Source organism: Miniopterus natalensis, chromosome 16 (genome assembly GCF_054644295.1).
Source record: "Miniopterus natalensis isolate mMinNat1 chromosome 16, mMinNat1.hap1, whole genome shotgun sequence".
Classification (NCBI taxonomy): domain Eukaryota; kingdom Metazoa; phylum Chordata; class Mammalia; order Chiroptera; family Miniopteridae; genus Miniopterus; species Miniopterus natalensis.
Genome location: NC_142096.1, coordinates 15683053 through 15701854, shown reverse-complemented (window position 1 = coordinate 15701854; position 18802 = coordinate 15683053). Strand labels below are relative to the sequence as shown.

At 38.2% G+C, this 18802-nt stretch overlaps 1 protein-coding gene across 3 annotated transcripts in view; it reads right to left on the bottom strand.

Moving 5' to 3' along the window:
• The window catches only part of COL14A1 (collagen type XIV alpha 1 chain), a 158824-nt gene that overhangs the window by 123016 nt on the left and 17006 nt on the right, over nt 1-18802 (bottom strand). For all 3 annotated transcript variants that reach the window (XM_016207753.2, XM_016207755.2, XM_016207756.2), the window contains exons 4-8: nt 18533-18676; nt 14919-15002; nt 3974-4129; nt 2983-3102; nt 1779-1943 (exon numbers count right to left, since the gene is read on the bottom strand). In XM_016207753.2, coding sequence (XP_016063239.1) covers nt 1779-1943; nt 2983-3102; nt 3974-4129; nt 14919-15002; nt 18533-18676 — 669 coding nt within the window. The remainder of the gene's footprint in view (nt 1-1778; nt 1944-2982; nt 3103-3973; nt 4130-14918; nt 15003-18532; nt 18677-18802) is intronic.

The following is an 18802-nucleotide window of genomic DNA, read 5'->3' as shown; positions in this document are numbered from 1 at the left end:
AATTAACTTGCTGAAAGAAACACAGCCAGGAAGTGTACACCTGGGCTTCCGCTCAGCAGTCTAGATCCAAAGTCATATGCTCTTAACCACTCTATGATGCTGCCTCTCAGAAGGCTGCACCTTAAAATGAGTAAATATTTACCAATGAAATGACAAACAGAAAAAGGGAGGCACAGGATTGGGTTTCATGGGTGTAAAGGTAGATTTCTCTTCCCCAGGCTTCAATAAACAAGGAGCATTTCTTATAAACCCCCAACACTGCAATGATCTAAGGGTGTTAAAACAGGTACTACGAAGACAGGAAAAGAGATTACCTGGGGCAACATGAATTACTTCTTAGATGCCAGGCTGTGCTATTGAATTCATTTTCCGACCTCAACACACTGAGTAACAAAGAATTGGTTGTCTCTCAACTATTTGCCTTAGGGGGTCACAGCAGGATAATAAATACTACTAGTTTTCAGGTAATTTCCAAAAAAAAACACACAAAAAAGGTCCAAATCACATCTGAATTCACTTAAAGCTTTGTTTAAAAGCTCATCCATTCATTATGAACACGACCACAAAATGGAGAGTAAACACATGAATGAATCCCCCATTAGTTTATGTCTTCTGAAGGGATTTCCTTTGTTGGAGAAAAAGATTGCAAAATAAAAAATGAAAATTAAATCAATCTCTCTGATGTTTCTTGCCCGAAGGACTTCTACAATAGCTTCTAAAATGCACAGTTGGATCTGGGTCCACAATAACAAAATCACATTAGTGCATGCTGAAGCAATGAGCTTAATATCAGCGATGTTTTTCGTGGCATTTAGTTAAAACCAACAAGTTCGAATTTATATATATAGAAACCTATTCTAGGGAAGATACTCCCAAATCTATATCTATTTCTCCCTCTCTTTCTCTCTCTCTCTCCAAACAAAATATCAAAATAGTTTGTTGCAAACAGTACAGGAAGAGGAGATGGTGATCATGGCTTGGAAGGGACTTGTCCTGTAAGGATTTGGCTCTCTTCATGTCTGTGCCCAAGCACCCACCGCAATGCCTGGCACACAGCAGATAAGCAAATACTTCTTGAATGAAACATTCTATAAACCACATTTTGATAGCAAATCTAGGAATAGCCCAAAAGAACGGCATCTTGATTTAGGGTTTGTTTTTGTTTTGTCGGTCTCTACTAAATAGAAGGCCTTCCTACTGCCAAAGAAAACGTAAACATTTTAATCAAGAGCACAGCTGCATCATTAAATTTTTGCAGTTATTCTGCATTACACACACACACACGCACACACACACACACACTTTTCCACAAGAAATACCTTTCAAAGAGTTCCAGAGAAATAATACTGCATACCTGGAACTTTGTGCTTTCTTTAAGTAACTGCAGGACCTTAATTACTTAAAAATGACAAATTGGTTTCTCCATAGACTACCAGAAAAGAAACAGCCTACAGACAGATACTAAAGAGAAAAGTCCTGACTGGTAAAAGGTAACAAGTATGAACCTAACCATTGCATGTTATGCTTTTCACAAAGTTTTTATGCAGAAAACTTTGCACCTAGAGGCCTTCACACTACAGGTACATGACAGTAGCCATCACTTCCATTGTAAATGTAAAGATGTAGGGCTCAGATCACATGACTCATTGTGATGAGAGTCAAGACTAGAAAATGTGCAGGTCTCCTGGCTTCCCATGAAGTGTGTTTTGCATCTTAAATTATTTTAAGTGGTTGTGTGTCTGTCCCCATTTTTGAAACAGGACATACATAACACATACCTATGGCAAACAGCTCCACACCAGATTCACGAAGGTTTCTGGATGGTGGAATAATATCATCCTGGGACTTCCCGTCTGTGATTAAAATGCCAATTTTGGATACTCCAGTCCTTGCTCCTGCTTCTGGCTTAAAGCTATTTTCAAAAATGTAGTTCAAAGCAAGACCTGGCAGAAAACAAGGAAAAATAAACACAAACCAACCACCTCTAATAAAAATCCTTCCAATCCTGCAAATGTAACCACAAGATGAGTAACTTATTGAACTAAAGGGATTTTTATTAGATGCAAACTTTCATCTTCATTTTTACAACAACCTCTTCACTGACAGATCGGATGAAAAACTAAAATCCACCAGAAGAGAGGCAATACAAATAACTGAATACTGCATCGTTTCGGAAGTTAACATTTACAAAGAACATTGAATTCATGGCCAGCTAGACATTACAGATCTGTGTACAGAAAAATCTAAACCTTTATAAGTAAAGATAAAGCAAGAATGCCCAAATAATAGAGTCTGTTGCAAACATTATCACTACACCTTGTTTTGATAATTATGGCCCATAGAATCAAAAATTTCTATCTCTCTTTTTTAGAGGTAGTGGGGGAAGACCTCAAAGAGTAACTGAATTTCTGCCTTTTGAGTGTGACACTTTTCAGCAAGAAAAAATAAGAAATGCTGTAATATTGTTATAAGATTTGTGTTAAATATTTTGTTGTTGTTGTATTTAAAAAATACCCATTAGATTATTCCCTCAAATTGGCAAAGCAATTGTCAGGATTTCTGTGGTTTCCTTAAAAGTCAATGACAACATCTATATATTTTAATTGAGCATCTATATTATATGCCTGTGAAGGGAAATAGCATGCAGTAAGGGTAAAAACCTGTGACAACCCCTTATGGCTAGGATAATTATCACCTAAATATTCTTACATTCTCCGTTTATCAAAAATATCAGTGAGCCAAAGATCCACAGATATTTTCATGATAACGACTGATTGCAGAATAAGTGCCAAGAAAATACCTTCCTTGAATATAAGGTAGGAATTTGTTTTTATTTCATTGACAGGGTGGCTGGAGGAGAAAACAGGTGAAAAGAGAGGGAAGGAAAAAGACTCACAAAGGTTAATACAGCTACTGAACACTGGAGAAATAAAACTATTCTTAGGTAAAATATGTTGCTCAAAATGTGGACCAAAAACATACCCGTTAGCGTATTTCCTCCCTTGTATGGCAGATTTCGGACAGCTTCGATCACCTCCTCTTTTGTGCTAAAGGCATTCAAGTGCCATTCTATTCTGGGGTCACCACTATACTGTGCAAGACCTGGAAAAGAAAAGAAAGCCCACCCAGAAATGATGGGTTAATCAAAGTTCTAGTGGACTAGTCAAGAAGCGACAATGATGTACGACCTAATCCTTGCAACATTTTTTTCCCTACATTGCTATGTGCTTTCAAGAAGGATTCCTGTGGGAGGTGGGGGGAGGAGGGGAGATTCCTGGCATTAATTTAAGGAATTAATCAGGAGAATTAATTATCTGGGGGCTGAGGGAATGTATCTGCTTTCTAGCCATTTAGAAGTGATCACCTAACTGGGTACTTAGTGTGTGTTTTTAAAAGTCTGATTATGTTTGTAGATAAAAGGTCTAGCTTTATATGTATGTTTTTATTCTCAAAAGAAGGAGTTTCCTTAATGGCCATTTAAAAGCAAAATTAGGGGACTTTTTGTAATAAAGTGAACATGTTGCTCAAAGATTTTAAGTTTTTTTAGTTGCTTTTTATCTCAGCTAGATTTAATGTGGCAAAGATTATCTTGTACTATAAAACTCTTTCCAATTTCCACTTGTTTTAGTTTAATGTTTCACTAGACTGAGCTGTTTCCTTTAAAAAGAAAACTTTTACCTGATAAACTCATAAGCCAACTCTAACTTTTAAAATATTATTATTATTATTATTAGACAGAGAAGATTTTGACTTCCACAAAATTAAAACGTGTTCAATAATTAATTGAATGACAATATCATAGCAAAATTAGTAGGAATAAATATTTACTGATCCTAACTCGCACTTTGGGGAACACCACCATGGTTGATCCTGCAATTCTGAAAGCCACTTGGTAGAGTTTTTGAAATTTCTTAAGAAGCTTCCCCAAAGTATTACACTGACAGCTGACTGCTGTTAATAGCAGAATGTGTACCGATTCGTGTCTTCTCTGAGCCCACATCGAATGCTGTAACCAGGTTTTCCAAGAAAAGCCGAACTAGCCTGAAGTTGAATCTTCCAATACTCCACGAGCCATCAACCAGGATTACAATATCAGCAATAGCTGGAGTTTGACAGAAAAATTTCACTTCTGCAAAGTACAAACCAGAAAAGCGCCCGTGTTACCGTTGGAACTTTTAAAAGAGCGAGTCTCTTTTAATGTCTTTCAAATAACTTAGTACTAAGAATACAATAAAGTTCCCATTAAGGCAACCAGATTTTTACAACCCTTCCCTTAAATGCATTTTCAGTGGGAAAAACTCATGGTAATAGCTGGCCGTAGAGCCAGGGTTCTGGAAATAGTGAAGCACTGGCAGGTTCACACCATCCTGGCAACTCAAGCCTTCTGCATATTTGAGAAAGTAATGTCTGTGCAAAATCATCCAGCTTCGGTTTCAGCCTGCAGAGTCCTTCCAGGAAAGGTCTCAGCAACACCAGGGTGAGAGAGTAAGCAGAGATGGGGAGGGTGGCCAGGGGGCAGAGGCAGCTCTCCTGTTCTGATAAGCAAGCTAGAGGGAGTGACAGAAGAGAAATAAGGGCTTCCCGAATTCAAGGACAAGTCAGGGCCATGCACTCAGTCTAGGAAAGGCACACAGGCCTTTGCTAAAGTAGGAAGGGTTTGTGGAAGAAGAAAACTGGAAAGGGCCCAAGAGTTTGTCCAGATTCAAATTCTTGTGTCCATAGCAGTCCCCCCTTCTCCGGGAGGGATACATTCCAAGACCCACCAGTAGATTCCTGAAACCACGATAATATCGATCCACATATATGCACCCATATATGTTTCTTTCTATACACGCAAACCTATGAGAAAGCTTTGACTTCTCTTTGGCATATCCTAACTGCTGGCATCACTATTCTTGCACTTTGGGGCCATTATTAAGTCAAAGGTGACCTGAACACAAGCACTGCGATACCTCGCCAGTTTATCTGATCACCTAGGTGACTAAGCGACCAACAGGTGGGAAGCAGAGACAGTGTGGATACGCTGGACAAAGGGATGATTCACGACCTGAGCGGGGTGGATCAAGATGGTGCAGGATGGTGGGATATTTCTTCACATTACTCAGAATGGCGCACAATTTAAAACTTACCAATTGTTTATTTCTGGAATTTCCCATTTAATATGTTCGGGCCACAGTTGACCACGGGTAACTGAAACCACACAAAGCCAGACAGCCTATAAGGGGGGGGCTACTGTATTGTGTCCTTGTGGCTATAAGATTTTGTCCCTTAAAAGCATCTCAGTAACTGATTTTTTAAATGGCTCAAGTAGGTCTCAGAATAAGGCTGTAGAACAGGATGCCCAGGGGCTGGAAAGTCCCAGCCTGCAGCGATCATGGGCAAGGTGCCAAGGGCAGACAGCTGTCCCTGCAACACAGGAGGAGGCTGTGATACGCAGGGTAGGTCTGCGCTTGACTAGGTGAAAACTGCCACTTTCATGCACGCAGAACCAAGATGCTAAAATATTCTCAATGTGCTTAAGAACCCTTGAAAATTACACGGTATTGTTAGTACCTTTAGTAGCATTCCTTCTCACTGTAATTTGTGCTCCCCAAAAAACTGTTTAACTTTGCTGAATTTTCATATTGGGACTGGAAATCATGAAGAGAGAGAGAGAGAGAGAGAGAGAGAGAGAGAGAGAGAGAGAGAGAGAGAGAGAGAGAGAGAGTGTGTGTGTGTGTGTGTGTGTGTGTGTGTTTTTCTTTGTGTCTTGCTCTCAACTTCTTGAAACTGCCCAAAAAATCCTCAGGATTTTTTTCTAACACTAAATGACAATAAGACAATATTTGAAATATAATTTATGCAATAAAACCCAAAATAAAAGTATTCATAAATAAATTGTTTTTCCTGGGAGAAAAACAGTTGAATTGCTATGGTTGGGCTAGGCAGTTTAATATATATCTCTGCCCCTAGCAAGCCACACTTTGCTAAAAGGATCTTGTTTTTTTCCCCCAGACACAAATATGCATGGAATATCTAGATCCTTTTACCAGATGGGGAAAAAATGTATTTGCCAATGAAATACTCAGATATTCATATGGAAACTATACAGTACAGCTCAATCCAAAGTTGATATATTACATTTTAAGGTAGCAAATTTCCCTTCTTTAATAACGAAATACAAAGCCACCACCAACTTGGGGTATGATCCTACTGTATCAGACTGAAATATTCTAAAACAGAATACTGCAAGCAATCATGGGATAGAAATTTATTTTTTTTAAATAATCAAGAAAATTGAAGTCTGATGAAGCATTACGAATCTATTTCTCTCATTTTTAATGGGGAAACTTGCCTCAAACTGAGAGTAGTTTTCTTTCTTTTCCAAAACTATTGGGAATATTATTTCACTTTTTTGTTTGGGTACATTGAAAATATGGTCTTAGAAAGGGAACAACTCTCTGTTTATGTAGAAGAGGAGACTATGAAAACAGTATTTTCTATTTCAAAATTTTTCCAATAAAATGTTCTGTCTTTTGAGCTCAGTCAAGTCATTTTGACTTGGAGATATAAATTCTATATAGTTCCAAAGTAAGATATAAAATTAATTGACTATAAATCAGAAGATAATTAAATATTTAAGTATATGGTTAAAACATCTGCAGGATCGGTGTGCTGAAAATTACACTTGATAGAAGAAATCAAAAAAGACGTAACTAACTAACTAACTAACTAACTAAATAAATAAATAAATAAATAAATGGAGAGGTTTACCATGTTCATGGATTGGAAGACTGAACACAGTAAAGATGCAATTATATCCAAATTTACCTATAGGTTTAATATGATTCCTACCAAACCTCAAAAAAGCTTTTTTTAGATATAGCCAGGATTATTCTAAAATTTATAAGATACAAACCCTAGACAAAGAAGATATTTAGCCTACTAACTATACAGATTTAGTAATCAGTCTAGTCTGGTATCTCAGAGGAATAGGCACATATATTAATGGAAAAGAATAGAAAAGCCAAAAAGAGACCCATACAAATATGCTCAACTATATGACTTAAAATCTAATTTTAGACAAATGTGCAAAAATACTTCAACAGATGGTGCTGGAACAATTGGGTATTCATGCAAACAAACAAACAATTTGATCAAAACCTCATACCTTATACCAAAATTAATTCAAAGTGAATCATCAACTTAAATGTAATTAATTCTATCTTTCCCTCTTCCTTCCTCTCTCTAAAATCAATATATATATATATATATATATTTTTTTTTTAATGTAATTAAGTAAAACTATGAAATTTTTAGGAAAAAATAGAAGAAAATATTTGGAATGTAGAGCTAGACAAAGAGTTCTTAAAGCTAGCACCAAAGTACAAACCCATAAAAAGAAAAGTTGATAAATTAGACTTCATCAAAATAAAATACTGTGCTCTATAAAAACTCATATGAAGAAAATGGAAAGATAAGCTACAAATTGGGAAAAATATTTCCAAACCACACACTCAACAAAGGATTATTAGTACATAGAATACATAAAGAACTCTCAAACTCACTAGTAAATAAAACCAAACAATGCAATTAGAAAATGGGTAAAAGACTTGAACAGCTCTTTCACCAGAGGATATACAGATGGCAAGTAAGCACATGAAAAGATGTTCACCATTGTTAACCATCAGGAAAGTGCAAATTAAAACCACAATGAGTTTTCACGGTACACACCAATACAAAACAGCTAAAAATAAAACAGGGATAACAAATGCTGGAAAGTAAGTGTAGAAACTGGATCACTCACACATTGCTCAGGGGACTATAGAATGGTATAACCACTCTGAAAACAGTTCGGCAGTTTCTTTAAAAAGTACACATAAAATTACCATACACACCAAACAATTGCACTCATGGGCATGGATTCCAGAAAAATAGAAATTTACATTCACACAAAAAACTGTACACAAATATTCATAGCAGTTTTAGTCATAATAGCCAAAAACTTAACTTAGCCCAGGTGCCCTTCAAAGGTTAATGGTTAAACAAACTGTGGGACATCCATACCATGTACTATTTACTACTCAGTAATAAAAAGAAAATAACTACCATACACACAACCTGGATGAATCTTCAGGGAATTGTCCTGAATATTTACCTATCTTGCTGTCTAAGAATTCTACTCTCATCTCTATATCCAGGAGAAATTCTTGCACCTATACAACAGGAAGCAAGTAGAAGTTGGATAATAGCACTTTTAACAATAGCAAAAAGCTGGAAATACCTCATATGCCCATCAGTGGGAGAGTGGGTCAGTAACTGTGGCATATAATGAAGTATTACATAAGAACAAAAGTAAATGAGCTGCACTGAAAATAAGTCCCGAAAGATTGCTATTAGCATGATCTCTTTTTATAAAGGTAAAAATAACTGATACAAAAATATTCTCTTTTTAGAAATATATATGAATACAGTAGATCTATATAAAATGAAAAGTAAGGGGCTGATAAAGACAGTGTTCAACATGGTGATTGCCTTGTGTATGGGGAACCAAGGAGTTGGGATGGTGATATGGGGTTGTGGTCAAAGGCTTAGTTTATTTTGGGTGGGGGGGGGGTTTGTGTGCATAAGACATTAAAATAACTAAATAATTGATTTGAAAAGTAATCCTCTCTGGCATGCAGAAAATATTAAGTAAAAAATTAATTGTAGTGTTTATATCACACAACATAAGCATCCAACTTTAAAAACAAGCTGCAATTCCAGACATTTCATTTGAAATGAAGACCTGTGCCCTGTTTTCTAGTTCAAGTCCAGTCTCTTTTAGATCAGCAGGAAGATGTTGTTTTTAAGGATTTCAGGAGTCAAAATCTGTAATTGAATCTGCATTCCAAAGTGTGATTTTTTTCTTCAAGATTAGTGTACACTCACTTGGGAATGTAAAAACGTATTTTTATTCAAATGCCCTAAACCCTGGTTATTAGCAGCCAGATAAATCTAATACAATGATCTGAAGGGCTATTTCCCACTCTAGCAGGCATAAATGCAGTGTACCCAGCTCTGGTCAGCTTTAGAGTAGGTAGAACTCTCTCTATGGCATGTACTATGCTTACCCTATCAGCAGGTTTGTCTGCACCAGAGGCAGACAAATGTCCACATACTTGGGGCAAGACGTGGTTTGAAAGCCGCCACGTTCAAGTACAATAATCCCACATCTCAAGCATAACTCTAGCTGCTATAGTGAATCTTTTAAGAAACACTTTCAAATTTTTATTAAAGTCTGAGTATATTCAAATGTTATTCAAAAATAAGAGCTCAGATTTATCACTGATGACAAATAATATCTCCTTCCACTGGCAAATACATTACTCATTTCAGCATCCTTCAATGGAGAGAGACCAATCAGAAAGAAAGCATTAAGCATCTTAATGTGCTAGGGACTTCAGTGGTGAAAAAACAGACACACCTGGGAGCCCAGGTGACTGCTTTGCAAAGCTCCGCAGCCAAATATAATTTAAAACTGCATTTCAAAGGGATAATAAGTCCATACGCTATTACTGTTAAAACTATATTTCATAACCAATTATTTTAAATAAAATAAATTTTTTAACCTCAATATTGCATTGAAAGTTAAAGCAAAGAAGCAAAGAAAATGACCTTAAACTGTATTTTAATTCAGCTCTTGGTTTAACATCGTCTTTACCTAAAATACAATTCTGAAAATAAAGGTAGTGTTAAAAACAAGAAAAAAAGGAAAAAAAATGCTAAGCAGCTGACTGCAGTCAAAGGAAAGCACCCATCACAGACATAGTAACATTCTGATGTCACAGATAAAACTGGAAGGAACTATTCCCATTATATTCTACACTTTCTGGAGGTGCATAAGGAGGGGGCTTGGGAAAGCTAACAATTTGCCAACACGCTGTATCTGAAAGTTGTGTACATGAAGCCTCACCTGCCTCTCTTTACTGCTTCTGCATTTTACCTGGCTTGTTGTACAATCACTGGAATATTACGATTTGTTTCCACTTCTATCTCCTGGCCTAGACTGAATGCTTGAGAGGTAAGAATTTGTGCTTTATCTTCTCCCTTTTTTCTGGCTCAGCTCTTGGCATATAGCTCATCAGTGAATGTGAACTACATTGAATTTTGCTGTTGAGAAAAATTCCTCTTTTCACATAATTCATCTGTCCACAGGGCACTAGAAAAATGAACCACAACGGCTGAATTAAATGTGGCCTCTCCTCCTGCCCTGCTCCACGACCACACTGGGAAAGCGATTACAGTTATTTAGGGATCAGGGAGATTGTATCAGCTTTGCCTGTCTTCCTTGATACTTTTCCAGTGCTGGAGGCAAAGCTGAATGAAAGGCGAGTGTGCACTATTTTTACTCACATTATTTTAACACGCAATCAGAAAAATCTCACGATAATTTTCCCCAGCATTAGTCTGATTCATTTAGTGGCTTTGAATTATTTTTTCTATGCCACTAGCAAAATACCTAGGTACACCACTCCTAAACCAAGACATACGAAGGAAAGCTGTGGTCATAGAACAATTTTTTCACTTCAGGTCAAGTTTTCAAACTAAGAGGTCGCTCTCATGATTGGCTTCAGCTGCATCGCTGGATTAAAAAAAAAAAAGAGTTAATATCGTTTTACATTGTTAAGAGTTCAATGGTTCTGAAACGGTTTGTTCAATACATTGGCACATCTAATACAACATCCTTGTGGAGAGCCACTAATTGTTCTCATTTTTCGGAAAATGAAATTGAGGTTCAGACAGACAAGTGAATGGCTTGGTGGTTCTAAATATTTGGTCCAATATGCCGTTCCCATCACACCATGTTGCTACCACCACAGACGATGTCCTCACATGATGGATGGCCACTAGTTAGTTACCTGTCGGATTAACGTTACAATCTGTCCATCAGCAGATGGGGAGCAGGAGGCTGATTTCAGTTGTACTTGGGGTTCACATTAATCAAAGTGAACTTAGTCCAGTCTTGGAGTAGACTTGCCTTTCAAAGCATCCCTGACAGATGACTACACCCTACAACGGCACCTCCCATCCCTGTCTTCTCTTATTCTGTTTTATGTTTCTTTGCAGAACTTCCTGCTTCCTAGAAATATACTACATAGTGGTAGTTAATTTTATGTGTCAACTTGACTAGTCCATGAGGTGCCCAGACATCTGAGCGGTCTGTGTTTCTGGGTGAGACGAACACTCGAATCTGCAGGCTGAGGAAAGCGGATGGCCCTCCCTAGTGTGGGTGGCCCTCATCCAACTGACTGAAGACCTGAACGGAACAAAGAGGCTGAGTAAAAGGTAAGTGCTCCTGCCTGGCTGCCTGAGTCGGAACATTGGGCTCAAACCGAAACACACGCTCTTCTTGGATATGGAGCCTGCCAGTTTTCAGGCTGGAACTTACACAATGGGCTCTCCTGGGTGTCCAGCTTGCCAACTGCAAATTTTGGGATTCTAGCCTCCAAAATCACATGAGACAATTCCTTACAAGAAATCTCTCTCTCTATGTATATATATGTCCTTGATTAATCATATAGTCATTTATTTATTGACTATGGCAGACACTTTTCATTGCTTTCTACCATTTAATGACTGCTTTCATCAGATGCTTTGCATATGTCTTTTCCATTTAAGCCTGATATTAATTCTGTAAGATAGATGTTCTTCTCACTCCACTAAAAAAGAAAGGTTAAGTAATTTGAAAGGTTAAATAACTTGCCCATCATCACACTGGGCAGGTAGAAAAGCTGGAATTCAAATCCAGAACTGACTCCATAGCCTAAATCACTTAGCTATTGGAGTATTCAACTCTTATCACAGAAGTATTTGAAAGGAAAGAAGGGAGAAAGTGGGGGTGGGGGGCAGAGGAGAAGAGAGGGAAAGGGAGGGATGGGAGGGAGGAAAGGAGGGAGGAGGAGGGAAGGAGAGAGGAAAGGAGGGAGGGGGAGGGAGGAAAGGAGGGAAGAGGGGAGGGAGGGAGGAAACATTGCCAAGCCTTGCAATCAAACATAGCCTGAAATCAAAGGCATACTCATTTCTGCAATATCTAACCTGGAATAAATAACACCATGACAACTTGCAGGCATGAGATGCCAAGTCCCTGAACCACAGCCAAAAGAACATTTCTGTCACTCACGGCCCTGCATCTCAACAGTAACTGGCAATCCTGTAAACATCACATTTCTCCTTTGCTCATAAACCACAAGAGACTTGGAGAGAGCATGACAGCTGTCTTCAAATATTAAAAGGGCTGTCATACAGAAGGGCAATTAGGAGTGTTCTGTATGCCCACAAAGAGACAGATTTCAACTCAATTCAAGAAAGAACTTTCTAACAGTTGAGATTTCCACAGACCACTGCCTCGGAAAACAGTGAGATCTTTGTCAATAAAAGCAGATGTCAGACAATCCTTGATGGCATGGCTGAAGAGCCTCAACCATCTTCCCAAATGCCTGAACTACATGACTCTCAAAGTACCTTCCAGCTCTAAATTTTAAGATTATTTCTTCCCTCCCCCACCTACCAAGTTAAGCCTAAACTATTCACTGTGCTCTTCAAAGCTCTCCGTAACTCAGCTCCACTTGACCTGTCCATAATTATTTCTCACTTCATCATAATGCAATTCCTCTTCTTCCTCCAAACAACATTCTCATCTCTGAGACTTCTGACTCCATTCTTAGCCCCACCCCCTTTACCATCTCTTCCTATCTATCCACTCCAAACTCTACCTACCACAATGGAAGATACCCAAAACGGGTTTTACTTCCTTTGAAAAGATATGGTCCTTTTAAAATACTTTTATATAAAGCTTGCTCTAAAATTTTATTTGTACAATTCTCTGGTTATTTCCTGTTTATCATAAATTAATACTAACCCAAGAGAGGGTACTTGGCCTAACCATCACTACTTAAAACTAAAACACCCTCTCCCCAGGAGCCAGTGTATTACATTCACAATTATTTTCAGCTCTGTATGAAGTACTACATGATTTGCCTATATGTTTACCTTGGTTGTTCAAGGTGATTTTCTGAAAAATACAACCACTCAATCATCCCTGTTACTTCAATTTATTAACAACAAACAGATCCTGACATTGCGCCATTTCGAAGGCTGAAACACCTGCTCAATTTGACACCAACAGCCCTGCAGGTATAGAAACAAGATGTTTAACAGAAAATTCTTAGACAAGAAAAAAGGTATCCGTCAGACAAGCCCAAGCATACCTAAGGGGGACAGACTCTGCCAAAATCTATAGCAATGTTCATAGCTGAGAAGTGTCTGATTAAAAAGAAAAAAAGATATCTACAAGTTCTTTTAAAAATGAAAACGTCTGTAAGGCAGAGCTATGATTTCTTACCACCAGAGAAGCCACAGGTTAAGAATAATAAAATTAGCTGGAGGCCAACAGAAAAAAGGTGTCAAAATCTTTGAAAACTGTCTTATCAAGAGAGATGGGGTTGGGGGGCAAGAGAAAATTGGAGGTCTATTGCTAAGAGAATCCCATCCCCTTGCCCTCAGGGAAATCTCAGAATTTTACTCACAGGTAAAATGCACTTTGCAAGTGTTCCAGTGATTATTTTCTGAATGACTAATTCTGTCTCAGGTTTTGTTTGAATTCCTAAAAATATAAATTATAATGCCTCACATCAAGGCTATGCTCTTAGTAAAATGATCTTAGGAAAATACCTGCTTTCTAGCAAGAGGGACAACAAAGGAAGTATTTGTATTATACTAAGTTCCATATGGGAGAAAATTGTCTCTCCTATGAATTTGTTACTATGGACCAGCTCTGAATGTCCCAAGACAAAAAAATTAACACAAAATGATTCTAATTTGGTACCAACCAAAGCCCACCTCTCTAGAGAGGCACACTCCTAAACCACGCTTTAAAGAATTCCACAAATGAGCTCACAAACCAAAGTGACACATCAAACAAGGAAACAAGCACCACAAATGAAAACCAAGCTTAAAAGTAGGAAAGGCAGGCTTTTGAATTTGGGCGGGCAAATGCAATGCTCATGCAGTTTACAACTAGGCTATGGTGTCTCCTCTGTGCAATAACATAGAAAGTTCTGAAAATGACGAAGTGATGCACAGAACAAGAAATGCAATACAGCAGACTGTACCTATGTTTGTATATTCATAGAAGAGTTAGTTGTTGTATGAGGGCCTGTAATAGGGGAGAAAGGTTAGGAAATATTTAGGAAAAAATAATGACTGAACTGAGCTTTGAAAGGGAAAAACTGTATTTAAGCAGAGTGGTGATGTGGGGGGTGTTCCATGCAGAAGGTATGGCAGGTGCTATGACTTGTATGGGAGAGACCATGGTCTTTAAAGAATTTGAGAGACGGCCAGTGGGTAAAAAGCATTGAGTTGTTAGATGACGAAGGAGAGGAAGGCAGGTTTGTTAGCAGACATCGCAGGGCCTTGGAGGTCTTGCTAAGGATACCGCCTCTATTCTAAGAGCAGTAGGAAGCTATTGAAGGGGTTTTAAGATGTGTATAGGGAGAAAATAAGGTCAGATTTATTTTTAAAAGATTGCTCTAATTTCTAAGTAGAGAACCCATTGAGATTTTGCTTATATATGTATATATATATATATATAGTATCCAAGAAAGAAATGGAACCTTAGCTGAGTACTGGCAATAGACACAGAAAGAAATGAACAGATTGTGTCAGTATTTCAACAGAAAATAAATTCACTAGAACTTGGTGGTGTGTTGAATACGGGAAAGTAAGGGAAGTGTTGACAGTTACGATGTGTGAGGAAGGAAGGAGGGGTGAAACAGGGCTGAGGAAGATTTTCACATTAGATCCCATCTTCTGATGGGATCAACAGCCACATATGTGTGCATTGCCTGTGTTACTAAAACAACTCAACCCCCAAAATAAGCAAATAAAAAAAAACTGACCTTCTGGTACAGATGGTTTATTCCCATTTACTTTGTCCACCTTGACTCTGGGTTTTGGATCCTTTCTTTTTTCCAAATCTTTAACTGGAAGAAAAGTAGAAGTACAGCAGCATGTTATGTTAAAGTCTAAAAAAAATAATCAGTGAGTTTTTCTAAAACCCTTGCAAGTACTGAGAGTACTAAGTAGAAATTAGCTCCGTGATAGAATCTCAGTCCCAAAGGCTGGAAGTGCTATTCTTTGCACCCATGTCATGAGAAGGTGTAGAAAACACTTAAGAAATTACTTTGATCAGATACCCAGATGTGGAACTGCTGGGTCATATGGAACACCCCCTTCATTAAATTCTCTTTTTCCTCAGGTTTTACAAAGACATTATCCTGGGTTTCTTGTATTCCTGTGACCCCTCCTTAACAGTCTCATTCTTTGGGTCCTTTTTCTGCTTCCATTCCTAAAGCATGATATACTAAATCTGCCTTGCATCTCTGTATGCCCCACCTATAATTTTATTATCTCACAAGTTTAATTCTCACCCTTCCTTGGGTAATTTCCAAATCTACATCTTCAATCCCACCCACATATAGGCCATGGCCTCAGATTGCTTACATGTGTGGGGGAAAAAAAAAAAGTCAACAACTTTAATATAAGAAAATTATGCTGAGCAGTGCTAAAAGTAGAAATAGATCTGAGAAAGAATAATTGCAGGGACTTGGGAAACATCACCGGGAAAATGACATTTGAGGCAGACTTTGAAAGATGAGCCAATTCTGCAGGGAGAGCTAAGCAAAATGTCATTCCGAAGAGGCAAATGGTGGCTGAAAAGAAAGTTTGCTAAAATAGGGCCATCGCCCGGCCGGGCGTGGCTCAGCAGTTGAGCATCGACCTAGGATCTAGGCGATCAGGGTTTGATTCCCGGTCAGGGCACATGCCCAGGTTGAGGGCTTGATCAATGACTCTCTCATCATTGATGTTTCTCTCTCTCTTTCTCTCCTTTCCTCTCTCTGAAATCAATAAAGATATATTATAAATAAATAAATAAATAAATAAATAAATAAATAAATAAATAGAATAGGGCCATCAACCAGTCAACAAATGAAGGAGAAAAAATAACAGTCATCTTGAATCGGGCCACTAGGTCACATATAAGATGTAACACGTATGTCACAGGAAACTGCATTCTCCCTCACACAGGGGGAGAATCAGTAGAAGACACACTGTCAAAGCAAAGTGGCATTAATCCTAACACTAGCTACCGTGCCCCTTCCTATGTGCTGAAACGAGCTAATCCACACAATAATACGTACAAGTCATCACCCCCATTTGCAGATGAGGTCACTGAGGCTAGACAAGGTTGAGTTGCTTGGTCAAATGCACGCACCAGACACGGCTTTTGTCTTCAAAACACAAAGACTGTTTCTTGGGCTTCCCTGTCTCATAAGATGGACTTCTGAAGAATTAAATTCCCTACACAATTCCAAATCTGTATTTACAGGAGTTGTCTGGATCATATTTTCCTGGATCCACCCATGAAAATTTTCCAGGGAAGGGAGACCAGGCTTTAGCTCCATTTCAGAGGGAGCAAAAATGTAACTGAAATGCAAAATGGGGAAAAAGCCATCCAAACAAAGTTACTGTAATCTCATTCTTACAAACTGTTCTTGGGGTAGAGCTAATCTCTCTACCCTGCCAATAAAAACAGCATAGCTAAAAAATATAAGCTTACATATAATTTACCCAACTAACCAGTTAGATTGTTTCACTAAGATAATTTCAGCAGAGCTACAGGAGCTGAAAACAAAGGCAAGTTCTCTTAAGTGTTTAGAGTAAATAGCTACTGGGAAACCTTCTAAAGGCCACCTGTGTTTCTTAAGCTGCCCGGTCAGTGGAATATGCGAAATCAGTAATCACAATACCTTCAGACTATTGTAAAATGATCATTTCCCCTTGTCCCTTTTACTGCGTCTCACAAACTAAAGTTATTTTGCTTGTTCATGTAGGAATGTCAGAGGCCAGCAACTGAAGCACAGTGCCAATAAACTGAGACAGAAAGCTGTTTTATATTGAAAATAACATTAAAAACCTTTCCCTGGGTTTCCAGACAATGCAAATCTCAAAAGAATGCAACATTTAAAACATTTGTATGTCCTGCTGACAGATTTACCAAACATCTTTGTTCACAAATTTCAAGAGGTAGCAGGTTAACAAAGTTGTGGAGTTTTTTTTAATTTTTAAAAAAGTCACAAAATAGGTCTCATAAAACATTACTTAGAAGAGGAAGAAAAAAAGAGAGGGAGAGATTGGAAATCCAGATAAACCCTGCTGCACACACAGTTCTAGAACCCACAGCCTCCCATTTGTGGATTTAATCCCAGTGGCAAGATTTAAAAAGCTACTGTTACGTGAAATGATGTCTAGGATTTGCTTCAAAATAGTATGGGGGGTGGGGTAAGAGATGAAACAAGACTAGCCACGAATGGCTAATTGTTGAAGTCAGTGATGGATACTTAGGGGTTCATTGTACTATTCTGCTCATTTTTTATTATGTTTAAAATTGTCCTTAATTATAAGGCGGATGCTTTGAAGAGTCTATCTTAACAATGAAGGAACACAAAAAGTTAAGCAGGAAGGGCCTCTCCCGTTTGCATTCATGATACACAGAGCTGTGCCCTCCACATTTGAAAGGCCACCTCCAAGAAGAAGTTGATATAGTCTCTAGTGACTAGAATATAAGGTCCATGGGGACAGGGATTTATCATGTCCCAATGCCCAGAATAGGGCCTGACACTTAGTAGACAAGCAATATCTTTTTTTATTTAAAAAAATGAATGAATGAATGAATGAATGAATGAATGAATATCTCCTGAAAGGCAGAAGAATCAGGGCCCATGTGAACAAGTTTTAAACTCAATTTCTAATGAAATGGTGCAGACACGGATTGGGCTGCCTGAGCGCTTTCTGCCCTGCTTAGAATTTCTCTGCACGCCCCACCCTTTCTTTGTTTGCACAACTGACTACTTGAGAAGTAGTTCAAATACGAAGCCATTCCCTATCCACTCTCTTCCCAGCCCATTACTGGGGCAGAGAGAGAACATCCCCTCACAGAGTCCTAAGTTTGTCTCTTTCTCTAATATTTACCATGTTGCATTTGTTCACAAATCTGTTGATCATGGGACCTAGCCAACATAAATGTCAACTGATTCGCTATTGGAAAGAGTTAAACTCCTTGTTGTATAGGTTGGTTTTATACAGGCTGGACTGGCACTTACTAGGAATACCATAGAGGAGGCAGAGGCACCATCCATTCAGTCATTCGTTAAGTATGTATTGAGCACCTATTACATGCTGGATAGATAAGATGTCTGGGGAAGGTTCAGCAGTGTCAGGAATAGCATTTGAAAACTAAAACTTAAAGGGTAGTGAAACAGGTGGAGCAAGAGGCAGAAGAAGAGTATTAATGATAGAAGGAGCTCATGGAGCATTATACTAAATGTCTTTTAAGATCTCTTCAAACCTAAACAATTTAGAATTTTAGCCTGTTCCAATATTTACCACAGACTCAAACTCATACAGCTGGGACAGGTCCCATGGCAGCACCTTAAGACCTGTAAATACGTACTTCTGAATTGACCTTGGGCTGGCTTGCTTTCTTTGTCTTTATTATAAGCAATAAGTTGAACGGTGTAATTCTGGTCTGGCATAAGACCTTGAATAATTGCTTTTGTCGCAGTGTTCTGGAGATTCAATTGATTGGTTTTTCCACCTATAATAAAACAGAAAGATAAATCAGTTCTAAAAAGTAGGTGAACTGTGTACATTAAGAGATTTTACTAACCAGCAATCAAGATTTTAAAAGGGGAAAACATTTAAAATTATATATTATGGTATG